The 12,349-nt window shown below is 47.6% G+C and overlaps 1 protein-coding gene across 8 annotated transcripts in view; it reads left to right on the top strand.

Moving 5' to 3' along the window:
• Positions 1 to 12,349, top strand: part of MROH2A (maestro heat like repeat family member 2A) — a 55,970-nt gene that overhangs the window by 28,684 nt on the left and 14,937 nt on the right. For 7 of the 8 annotated variants that reach the window (XM_002686562.6, XM_059885222.1, XM_059885221.1 and 4 more), the window contains exons 20-26: positions 3,035 to 3,154; positions 3,316 to 3,438; positions 4,555 to 4,707; positions 7,120 to 7,242; positions 8,445 to 8,524; positions 9,793 to 9,901; positions 10,623 to 10,718. In XM_002686562.6, coding sequence (XP_002686608.2) covers positions 3,035 to 3,154; positions 3,316 to 3,438; positions 4,555 to 4,707; positions 7,120 to 7,242; positions 8,445 to 8,524; positions 9,793 to 9,901; positions 10,623 to 10,718 — 804 coding nt within the window. The remainder of the gene's footprint in view (positions 1 to 3,034; positions 3,155 to 3,315; positions 3,439 to 4,554; positions 4,708 to 7,119; positions 7,243 to 8,444; positions 8,525 to 9,792; positions 9,902 to 10,622; positions 10,719 to 12,349) is intronic. The other variant, XM_059885223.1, reaches the window with a different exon arrangement.

The following is a 12,349-nucleotide window of genomic DNA, read 5'->3' as shown; positions in this document are numbered from 1 at the left end:
TGGAAAAATTGGGACTCTGATATATTGCTGGTATAAATACAAAATGGTACAGTGTTTTTGAAAAACAGTTTGGCATTTCCTTGAAATGTTAAATCTGGAGCTACCTATGACCTGGCAATTATGCTCTTAATTATATATGCCAAGAAGAAATGAAAACATATGTCCACATAAGAGCTTGTACGTTAATATTCAGAGCAACATCATTTGGAAAGCCAAAACGTGGAAAAAACTCAAGTGTTCATCAGTCGATGATGAGTAAACAAAATGTACTCCATCCATACAAGAGAGTATTATTCAGCCATGAAAAGGAGTGAAGTGCTTACATCTGCTACAGAAAGGATGATCCTTGAAAGCATTACACTAAGTGCAAGAAGCCAGATGCAAAGGCCCATGAATGATATGGTTCTACTTATTTGAAATATCCAGAGCAGGCAAATCTAATGAGACAGAAAATTAGATGGGTGGTTGTCACGGATGAGGGGAATGTGGGGTGATTGGCAATGTGTACAAGCTATGGTTTTTCCAGTGGTCATGTATGGATCTGAGAGTTGGACTGTGAAGAAAGCTGAGTGCTGAAGAATTGATGCTTTTGAACTGCGATGTTGGAAAAGAGTCATCAGAGTCCCTTGGACTGCAAGGAGATCCAACCAGTCCATTCTAAAGGAGATCAGCCCTGGGATTTCTTTGGAAGGAATGATGCTAAAGCTGAAACTCCAGTACTTTGGCCACCTCATGCGAAGAGTGGATTCATTGGGAAGACTCTGATGCTGGGAGGGATTGGGGGCAGGAGGAGAAGGGGATGACAGAGGATGAGATGGCTGGATGGCATCACCGACTCGATGGATATGAGTCTGAGTGAACTCTGGGAGTTGGTGATGGACAGGGAGGCCTGGCGTGCTGCGATTCATGGGGTCGCAAAGAGTCGGACACGAATGAGCAACTGAACTGAACTGAACTGAACTGAAAGATGTTTAAAAAGACTTTTTAGAGAAGTCAACTAAAGTTTTCATTTGTTCAAATATGCACCCTTCATAATAGCAGATGTAAAATATACACAGCAATGTCTATCTTCTGTAGCTAAATGGTATAGATTTGTGGGTGCAAGATCTTATCAGATGTCAGTTCGGGGCCAGATGCCCATTTGAAAGAAACTTGTATATAGTATTTAATAAGCCAATGCATATAATTCAACCTTATTACAATAACTCACCTAGCTTAAAGGAAAGTAAACAAATAAATAGGGTTTCATTGGCTCAGGTAGCTTAAAACGTCACGATTAGATACAGTGGCTTAAGGAATTTCATCAGGACTCTCCCAGACTCTTCATCACTCAGACAGGCATCCTCTGGGGGTATGGGGAGCAAGGCTGCTGAAGCCTCCAGATTTGTAATTCCGGTAGATAGAGTCATTCTTTCCCCAAAAGTAACAGGCAAAACCATCATCTCTCCTATAAACAAACAAAACAAAAATATGGCATAATGAAGAGAGACCCATTCAAAGCAGCAGCACAATGTAAAATGTGTAAGCAAATAAAATAGTGAGTGCATGAAACGTGTGGGACCAAGGTGGGGACCCCAAACTACAAGGGGCAGAGAGGCTGGGAGAAACCTGACCACGTACACTCTCTTCTTCTTGGATAGGAAGGCTCAGTGTTGCTCAGGTGTCCTTTTTTCTCAAGTTAATCTGCAATGCAGGGACTTCCCTGGTGTCCACTGTTAGGACTCCGTGCTTCCACTGCAGCGGGGAAGGGTTTAATCCCTCGTCAGGGAACTAAGATCCTGCTCAGCAAGTGATGCAGCCAAAAAAAAAAAAAAAAAAATCTGCAATGCAATTTACTTCTAATTTTCCCAAAAGGGAAATTTGTGGAAATCTGACAGTTTTATTTGACGAGATTATTTCCACGTTTGCCCTAATGAAAAAAATGTAAGAGAATAATAGCTAAGAGCATATTTTTTAAAAAGCTCATTAGAGAAGGATTTATTCTCCCAGAACAAAGATGTAAGTGAATGAAATGAAATACAACCATGGAGTGACGGGAAGAATATACTGATGAATATTTTTATAGTCTTAACATGGAATAGAACAGACCTTCATATGCATAAAAAGAATCTTTTAGAAAGACAAAGGAAAAGAAAGAGACTGTACTCTGTGAAAATGAAAATTGTCTGCATGACCAAATGAAATCACTATGAATCAAATCAAAAGAGAAATGAGACACTGGGGAAATATGGACAAGAGTGATCACTTAAGAAGTGAGCCTCAGGCTATGCTTGGTTTTATTTTTTCCTTTAAGATTTTTTTTTTATGTGGACCATTTTTTTAGAAGTCTTTTTTGATTTGTGATGGTATTGTTTCTGTATTATGTTTTGGCTTTTTGACTGCTTGATTTTAAACCCCGGTTCTACTACTTCCTGCTAATTTTCTTGTCTCAAAATACGCATTTGCCTTTCAGAGTTGTTGTACAGATTAAGTGAGATAATATATGTCCATTCTCGTTATTTTTTCCCAAATGTACACACAACATTCTTGTAAACAAAAAATAAGAGAAATAATCCAACAGTGGGGAAAGAATAGAGGCAGGAATTCCAAGGTTGGATCATGAGAAGATGCAAAGATGACTCACCAAGGTGCAAACATTCCACCTCTCGTGGATGATATCCTAAGGCAGAGAGAAGGCAGGAGGATAAGTGCTCCTAGGTTTGTTGGTGGGAGTGTAGATTGATTCAGTTTATATAGGAGAGAAACTTGGCCCCCACTCCTGCTAATATGCCTGCCCTGCTACAGCCTAACCTCTCAGATTAGCCTGGATCAGATCAGATCAGTCTCTCAGTCGTGTCCGACTCTTTGCGACCCCATGAATCACAGCACGCCAGGCCTCCCTGTCCATCACCAACTCCCTGGATACTTGTTTTTAAAAATATACAAAAGGCATATTTTTAAATATGGAGGAACAAGTAGGGACCTGCCCTTGGCAGTGACCCCAGAGGGCCGGGTTGGAGGCTTGAGGCTCCCTCTGTCCCTTCCGCCTCGCCAGGGCTTTCTGTACCGGGCCTTGGGCTTCACCCTGGCTACAGGCCTGGAGGCCGACAAGGTGGAGGTGCTGCTGCTGGAGCTGTTGTACAAGACAGACTACAGCAACGACTTCGACCGGGAGGTGAGGGTGCCCCGTGCTCCCCTCCGGGCCTTGGGAGGACGTGCTGTGTGCGTGCTTGTGTGTGTGTGCGTGCCTGTGTGTTTATCCGTGTGTGGGGGGGCAGTGGACAGGGTGTTCCCCAGCCCCCCCGCCCTCAGCCTGCCCACTGGGCCTCCCTGCAGGGCGTGATCCTGTGCTTTGGCCTGTGTGCCCGGGGCCAGGTGAAGACGGTGCTGGGCGTGCTCCATGACTTTGAAGAGAGGATCCAGGAGTCGGAGCAGTCCTGGCAGATCGGCGCCTGGCGGGTGAGGCACCCTTGCTCCATTGTGAGCTCTCTGGAGGCCTCTTAGAATGGTGCTCTCAGCACCCAACCAAGGCTCCTCAGTTCAGTTCAGTTTAGTTCAGTCGCTCAGTCATGTCCAGTTCTTTACGACCCATGAACCACTGCACACCAGGTCTCCCTGTCCATCACCAACTCCCAGAGTTTACTCAAACTCATGTCCATTGAGTCAGTGATGCCATCCAACCATCTCATCCTCTGTCGTCCCCTTCTCCTCCTGCCCTCAATCTTTCCCAGCATCAGGGTCTTTTCAGATGAGTCAGCTCTTTGCATCAGGTGGCCAAAGTATTGGAGTTTCAGCTTCAACATCAGTCCTTCCAATGACTATTCAGGACTGATCTCCTTTAGGGTGCACTGGTTGGCTCTCCTTGCCATCTTACTGGATCTCAGTAAGAAACTCCCCTCTGTGTCTCCTTCACCAAAGTGGAGTGGGGAATTGGACCAAGGCAGCCAAGAGCTGGTCTCTGGAGGCTGTCCATTCCATCCGCAGGGCACAGTACCCCGGGCTGGCTGAGCCCCCAGGGGGCCACCAGCTGAGTCACTGATGCCTCAAGTTTTGGCCTTGACCTTGGACCCTTGCCCTGGGGATCTGCTAGTTTAGAGAGAGAGAATTGGGAGTGTCCCAGCTTCTCCACAAAGTGGTGCCTGAAACCTGGATTTCTATTCAAAGCCTGGAGAATGTGGGCTCCCCTGCCCCTCCTTCCATGGTGGGTTGGGTGGCCTCCAACACCTCCTCCTGGAAGAGCTAGTCTGAGGCTCTCTGTTCCCAGTGAATCATCAGTGACTCAGGAGTCCCTGGCCCAGAGCAGGTGCTCAGTAGGTGAAGGCATGAAGGCACACACAGCTGCCTCTGGTTGGGGTGTCTGCACAAAACCCCTGCAACCGGGCGGGCAGTCATGGCCAAGTCTGACTTGCTCACCACACTACAGCCAGGGCATAGCGTATAGCAGGAGGTCAATAAAGGTGTGCCCAATGATTGAATACATGACTGAGCACTTCAGGTGCCCAGGAGACACCTGAAGGAATAGATCCCCTCCCCAATGGCCACAGTGGTTTCTTCCCCTTCTCGTTGGCCTCACAGAAGGACCATCCCTGGAGGCGGGAGACGGTGAAGGGCGCGCTCATGGTGATGTACAGCTGCGTGGCCTCATACTGCCACCCGCAGATGCTTCTCATCCACGTGGACAACCCCATCACCGCCAAGATCATCCACCACTACTCCAGCAGCTGCCAGGTAACCCCGGGATCCCACCGACACGCCTGCCCTGACGATGCCCTCCTTGAGCTCCAGGCTGGGGCGGGGGGAGAGCCACCCTGCATCATTATCTGGGCACTGCCAGCCCCACCCAGGAGATTCAAGTCCTGGAGTCCTGTCAGTCACTCAGCATTTGGGAAAATCATTGCCCCAATCTCTGCTGTTCTCTGCTGCAGGGGCCGGGGGAGTGTGGGGTATCAGCGGTGGGGAGCAGCCCTTCCCCCATTACTGAGTAGGGGTAATTGTGGGTTGCTGAAGTCATAGGACAAGCCCTTGCCCAGCCCTCGCACATGCCTTCTCTCACCTCTGCCCCTATCCTGACATCTGACCCCAAGCCCTTTCATAAGGGTCAAGAAAGGGGCTGTCTTCAGAGAGGCAAAGGGACTGGCTGCTTTCTTGGAAAGGCAAGGAGGAGAAAATCAGGGAATAAAGGAGAAATGACTTTATTATTACTGTTTTGAAAACTGTGGTGAAGTACAAGATGTGAAATTTGTCATTGTAACCACTTTTAAGCATGCAGTTCATTGGTTCAGTTCAGCTACTCAGTCGTGTCCGACTCTTTGCGACCCCATGGACCGCAGCACACCAGGCCTCCCTGTCCATCACCAACTTCTGGAGTTTACACAAACTCATGTCCATTGAGTCGGTGATGCCATCCAACCATCTCATCCTCTGTCGTCCCCTTCTCCTCCTGCCTTCAATCTTTCCCAGCATCAGAGTCTTTTCCAATGAGTCAGTTCTTCACTTCATGTTGCCAAAGTATTAGAGTTTCAGCTTCAGCATCAGTCCTCCCAATGAATATTCAGGACTGATTTCCTTTAAGATGGACTGATTGGATCTCCTTGAAGTCCAAGGGATTCTCAAGAGTCTTCTCCAAAAGCATCAATTTTTTGGCACTCAGCTTTCTTTACAGTTCAACTCTCACATCCATTCATGGCTACTGGAAAAACCATAGCCTTGACTAGACAGACCTTTGTTGGCGAAGTAATGTCTCTGCTTTTCAATATGCTGTCTAGTTTGGTCATAACTTTCCTTCCAAGGAACAAGTGTCTTTTAATTTCATGGCTGCAGTCACCATCTACAGTGATTTTGAAGCCCCCCCCAAAATAAAGTCTGTCACTGTTTCCACTGTTTCCCTATCTATTTGCCATAAAGTGATGAGACCAGATGCCATGATCTTAGTTTTCTGAATGTTGAGCTTTAACCTACTCTTTCACTCTCCTCTTTCACTTTCATCAAGAGGCTCTTTAGTTCTTCTTTGCTTTCTGCTGAGGGTGGTGTCATCTGCTTTTCTTAGGTTATTGATATTTCTCCTGGCAATCTTGATTCTAGCTTGTGCTTCATCCAGCCCAGCGTTTCTCATGATGTATTCTGCATATAAGTTAAATACACAGGGTGACAATATACAGCCTTGATGTACTCCTTTTCCTATTTGGAACCAGTCTGTTGTTCCATGTCCACTTCTAACTGTTGCTTCCTGACCTGCATACAGATTTCTCAAGAGGCAGGTCAGGTGGTCTGGGATTCCCATCTCTTTCAGAATTTTCCACAGTTTGTTGTGATCCACACAGTCAAAGGCTTTGGCATAGTCAATAAACCAGAAGTAGATGTTTTTCTGGAACTCTCTTGCTTTTAGATGATCAAATGGATGTTGGCAATTTGATCTCTGGTTCCTCTGCCTTTTCTAAATCCAGCTTGAACGAAGTTCACGGTTCACGTATTATTGAAGCCTGGCTTGGAGAATTTTGAGCATTACTAGTGTGGCATTAAGTGCATTCAAACTGTTGAGCAGCCATCACCATCATTCATCTCCAGACCTTCATCTTCCTAAATTGAGACTCTGTGCCCACTAGCATCAACTCCCCAGTCCCCCTCCCCTAGCTCCTGGCATCCACCCTTCTACTTCCTGTCTCTATGATGGTGACGCTCCAGGCATCTCATATAATCTGAAATCACAGTGCTTGTCCTTTTGAGACTGGCTGATCTCATTTCGCATGATGTGTTGTGCATGCCTTAAAAGCAAAACTGATTTGACCTCCATAACTTGCTCTGCCCCTACAGTGATGCGCAGGGCTCAGATCCTCTGGTCAGTGAAGGTGCCCCTGACTGGCATTGCTGTACTCAGGCTCAGGATGGAGGGGTTTAGGATGCAGCACCTTCTGGGGGGCCACTGGGGGGCTGTGCCCTGTCCAGCGCCTGGCCCATGTCCCCGCCAGGTTGCTGAAGGGCAGAATGGGGTGGCCGTCTCTCAGCGTGCCCCTGATACTGATACTTTCCCAGCAGGGGAGAGGGTGTTCTATGTGGCCCCAGGGTCCGGGAGCAGGGGCTTGGTCTTGGGGTCTTTGGGGCTCACCCACACAAGGTCCTCCCTGCCCCTCGTCATGGTCACAGGACATCTGCCTCAAACTGGCCTTCATGAAGAGCGTGGTGCAGGTCACGGATGCCATCAAGAACATCAAAGACCTGGAAGACTTCCAATTTGCCCAAAAGGCGACTCTGACTGGCATTATCATGGTAAGCCATCTGGGGGGCTTCCTCCATCCTGGGCAGTTTGGGAGATCTCACTCTGCTGACCTGAGGCCATCTGAAGCCCAAGGGGTGACAGGGGTCTCCGAGGCACCGCCTGTCTCTCTCAGTTTGGCTTTGACCTGACTGTAGGTGTTCTGCATGTGACATTCTTATATCTGATAAAGGTTTTCATGGCCAGGAAACATTCTAGAAGCTGGGGCTGAAGACCCCTGCCCTCAAGCCTGGTAATGCCCCTGAGGTGTCTGGTTCAGGGCTGGGAGACAAGCCCCATGGGTCAGCCCTAGCTAACCCAACATTTCTCCATAGTCAGGACCAAGAGGTCGGGCTCTGCCGTAGGCAGGACTTATAGCTACTTTTGCCCAGAACTTTGTTAAGGTCTAGAAAGTACCAGCTGTCCAAAGGCAAGAGGCAGTGACAGGGGCAGCTGAGGCTGTGGGTCAGCCCCTGTCCCTCGTCCCCAGACCTCTCCACTCCCTGCAATGGAAGCCCTGGCCCCTGGACACCCTCTGGCTGCACTGACAGCAGCCTGGAGGGAAGGGAGATGCAGATGGAACAGGAGGCCCTGAGAAAGAATCCGACACTCATTAGGCTCCTGCTCAGGGTCGAGAGCGACACGTATGTAATTTCACACCAGCCTGGCACAGCCCTGTGGACCAGGCCCCAAGTCCTCATGTCACACCTGAGCAAGGGCCCAGGCTGAGGAAGTGATTTGCCCAAGGACACACAGTAATTGGCAGAAATGAGCTAGAGGCACCGGCCCATCTTAGCTCCACTCCTCCCATGAGATTTTGCTGCTTCCCCTGTGCTTCCCTCATAGCTCAGCTGGTAAGGAATCTGCCTGCAAAGCGGGAAACTTGAGTCGATCCCTGGGTTGGGAAGATCCCCCGATGAAGGGAAAGGCTACCCACTCCAGTATTCTGGCCTGGAGAATTCCAGGGACTGTATAGTCCTTGGATCACAAAGAGTTGGACACGACTGAGCAACTTCGCCTAAAACGTCAAAGGCCAACTGATCATGAAAAGAACGAAAGTGCATGCGGTATCGGAGCCCATCGCACAACGTCAGGCCCTCCTGGCTGTAACCCAGGGAATGCCCCTGCCATCGTGGTCACTGTGTGCCCGAGCCCCTCCCTGGCCATCGCGGGACTCCGGCTGGCCTGGCGGCTCACTGCCCTGCCATCCCGGCAGGCGATCATCAAAGCAGAACCGACTGACAGCCTGGTTTCTCCCGTGCGGACCATGGCCATGGATGCCCTCTCATACTTGAGGTGAGCCGGGCCCTGACCAGGCCCCAAGTGCCGCCCTGGGCTGGAGACAAGGTCTGAGGCCCCCTCTCAGAGCCTCTGGGGAGGTTGCACCTCCTTCGGGGCTTTCCTGATGGCTCGGACAGTAAAGAATCTGCCTGCAATCAGTTGATCCCTTGGTCAGGAAGACCCCCTGGAGATGGGAATGGCAACCCACTCCAGATTCTTGCTTGCAGAACTCCACGGACGGGCTATAGTCCAGGTTGTCAAAAAGAGTTGGATACGAACACTTTCACTTTAAACAAAATTACTGGATTTGGGTAGGAGCAGAAGGTTCCTAGAAAGGTGAAATACAGGACCCCTTTGGAAGGCAGGAGTTTGAAGTTCAAGAAGGAGGTGGCTCTCCCTTCTGAAGGCAAAACAGAGCCAATGAGGAACTTGTAACAATTCTGATACCCTGCCCCACCAAAGACTTAAATAAGGATCCCTGGAGCTGGGCATGGCCCCTGGGGCCCTTAGAAAGCTCTCCTGTGATTCTAGTATGCAACTAGGCTTGAGATCCACCTATGAAGGGGACAGAAAGAGAATCAGCTGGCGTGCATCACGCAACTAGCTACTACCACCAAAGGTTTATTAAAACACAGATGGCCTCCAATCCAGAAGTTTTTTGGTTTTTTTTTTAAGATTTTTTTTTAAATGTGGACCATTTTAAAAAAAGTTTTATTGAATTTGTTACAGTATTGCCTCTGTTTTATGTTTTGGCTTTGTGGCCACAAGACATGTGGGATCGAACCTGCACCTCTGGCACTGTATGGCAAAGCCTTAACCACTGGACTGCCAGGGAAGTCCACTACAGAGTTTTTGATTCAGCAGCTCTGAGGTGGAGACGTAGAGTTTGCATTTTCTAATAAACTCCAAGGGGATGCTGCTGCTGCTCCTGGTCCAGGTATTCCATTTGAAAACTCCTGGGCCAGGACCAACCAGAAGCAAAGTCTGCGGATGCGATCAGGGAGGACCAATGGAATGTTTCTGAACAGGAGAAAGAGACTCAGAGCAGGCAGTGATAGGAGAGGCAGCTGTGGACACCTGAGTCTCCCCTTCAGTCACAGACAGACAGTGGACACCAGTGGGTGGAGCCAGGGCCCTTGTGGGGGGACAGACACCTGAACCCCCAAACAGAGAAGCTGGCCCCTTCCTCATTCTGTGATATGGCTCCTCCCACCACCCCCCAGCCTGGGCAGAGCAGGTCTCAGTTCCCCACTGATCACTCCTCTTATCACTTCTTTCTCTAGCAAACTGAAGCCTTTCTACGCCACAGAGGAAAGCAGTGAGCTGATGGATATTAGTATACACTCTGTAATTTCTCTCCAACCCCCAGGAGACAGCAATGAGTCCATTAAGGTAGGTCCCTCCTGGCCACCTCATTTTCTGGATCAGTACTTGGAAGTTGATGTTAACTTCCAAGTTAACAGTGCTGGGAGCCCACCGTCCCGGACCATCTGGGAGTGGTCGGGGCAGCAAAGTACAACAGCTTCTGTCAGTAATGTAAGGTGATGCTAGCTGCTGTAACATATACACTGAAATCTTCATGCTTTAACATGATTGTTTTCTTACTCAAATGATGTCCAGTTGGCAGCAGAGGTGGAGAGGGGGCTGCTTCCTGCAGTTGTTCAGGAATGTGGACTGACAGAGGCCCCATGGCTCCTCAGGTGGGCAGACCCAGCTCCAGAGAGAGTCTGGAGGATTTATGAGCCATTTGGCCCTCCTTATTGGCCAGAACTTGGTCACATGGCTCCACCTAGCTGCAAGGAATCCTGGGAAACGTAGTCCCTGACTGGATGACTGTTTCCCAACAGTCATCTGTGCCTCTAGGTCCTGGCCCTGGATGCCAGGGGTCAGGAGAGCTGGGCTCTAGGAGTCCAGTTTCCTGCTTTGCAAAATGGGTTCCTCTTGAGGTTGTCTTATATGTCACATAAGGAGCATAAAGAACTCAGTCTGAGCAGAAGTCAAAAGGAAGTTATCAGACCATCTCACAATATATGATCCTGGCATGGGCCACCCAGAGTCCTGGCAGGTGGCTGTTCCCCCACTGCTGCCGAGCTCTCCCTTCTCTTGGCCACAGACCCTGTATACGAACGCCCTGCATGCCCTGGAGCAGCTGATGGAGGGCCTCATGCAGAGACACCTAGACCCCAAGGGGCTTCAGGAGATGGTGCATGTGAGTTGCCTGGAGGAGGGCCAGGAGCCGGTGGTGGCCCAGAATGCTGGTCCGAGGGCCAGACTCTCAGTGGGAAACAGGCATGCGTTAAGAATTGATTTGGTAATTTTCTTTAGACAAAGCTTCAAGCTGGCTGAAAAGTTGCAAGGACCAGTACAAAGAAGTCCTGTATGCCTTTCACCCAGATCCACAATTCTTAATATTTTGTGACATTTCAATATCACAAAATGTTCTTACAAGTTGAAGTTAAATTCTTAAAAGCTGAAAAGTTGCAAGAACAGTACAAAGAACTCCTGCATGCCTTTCACCCAGATCCACAACACAATTCTTAATATTTTGTGACATGTTCTTTTTCCCTTTTTTTTTTCCTCTTTACATTACATACGCACACACACACACACCCCTTTTGAATCATGGAGAGTTAGCTCTATACATCAACAACAAGAATCTTCTCTTATATAACAATATACTGTTCAAAATCACGGAATTTAACACTGATACCAGCTGTAGTCAATCAATTTTCCATATTCATATTTCACAAATTGCCCAATAATGACCTTCATAGTTATTTCCTCCCAGAACCAGGATCTAATCTGGATTATGAATTGCATTTAATTGTCTTATCTCTCTTGTCTCTCTCCTTCAATTTGGAACAATTTATCAGTCTTTGTCTTTCATAATCTTGGTATTTTTGAATATAGTATTGCTAGTGCAGTCCATGGGGTCGCTAAGAGTTGGACACGACTAAGCAACTTCGCTTTCGCGTTTCACTTTTATGCATTGGAGAAGGAAATGGCAACCCACTCCAGTGTTCTTGCCTGGAGAATCCCAGGGACGGGGGAGCCTGGTGGGCTGTCGTCTGTGGGGTCTCACAGAGTCGGTCATGACTGAAGCGACTTAGCAGCAGCAGCAGCAGCAGCAGCAGGGCTTTTTAAAAACTTGGATTGTTTGCTTTCTTATTATTGATTTTTTGGAGGTTGTATATATTCTAGAAGTAAATCCTTTATCAGATATGTGATTTGCAAATATTTTCTCCTGGTCTGTGACTTGCATTTTCATTAATTTCACAGATTCTTTTGAAGAGAAAAAATTTCTAACCTTGATGAAGTCTAATTTATTATTTTTTCTTTTATATATCATGTTTTTGGCATCACGACTAAGAAATCTTTACTAACCAAGGTCACAAAGATTTTCTCCTAGATTTTCTTCTAGAACTTGACAGTTTCAGGCTTTACATTGAAGTCTATGATGTATTTTGAGCTCAGTTTTCAAATATGGATCAAAGTTTAATTTATTTTAATTTTTTTGCACATGGTTAACCAATTGTTTCAGCACCTTTGATGGAAAGACTATCTTTTCTCCACTGAATTACCTTTGCATCTTTGTCAGAAATCAATTGACCGCATATGTGTGGGTCTATTTCTACATACCTGTTCTGCTCTACTGATGTTTTTGTCCTTCTTTACACCACTGCCATCCTGTCTTCATTATAACCCTGTCAACATTTTAGTAAGTCTTGAAATCAGGACCAGATAGTATAAGTCCACTGACTTTGTTCTTTGAAGCTATACCCCACAAATATCGATATGTTCTGTTCTAATTTTAGTTCCAAGATGCATTTTCATTTCTCT

Source organism: Bos taurus, chromosome 3, assembly GCF_002263795.3.
Source record: "Bos taurus isolate L1 Dominette 01449 registration number 42190680 breed Hereford chromosome 3, ARS-UCD2.0, whole genome shotgun sequence".
Classification (NCBI taxonomy): domain Eukaryota; kingdom Metazoa; phylum Chordata; class Mammalia; order Artiodactyla; family Bovidae; genus Bos; species Bos taurus.
This window is presented reverse-complemented; position numbering and strand designations above follow the sequence as displayed.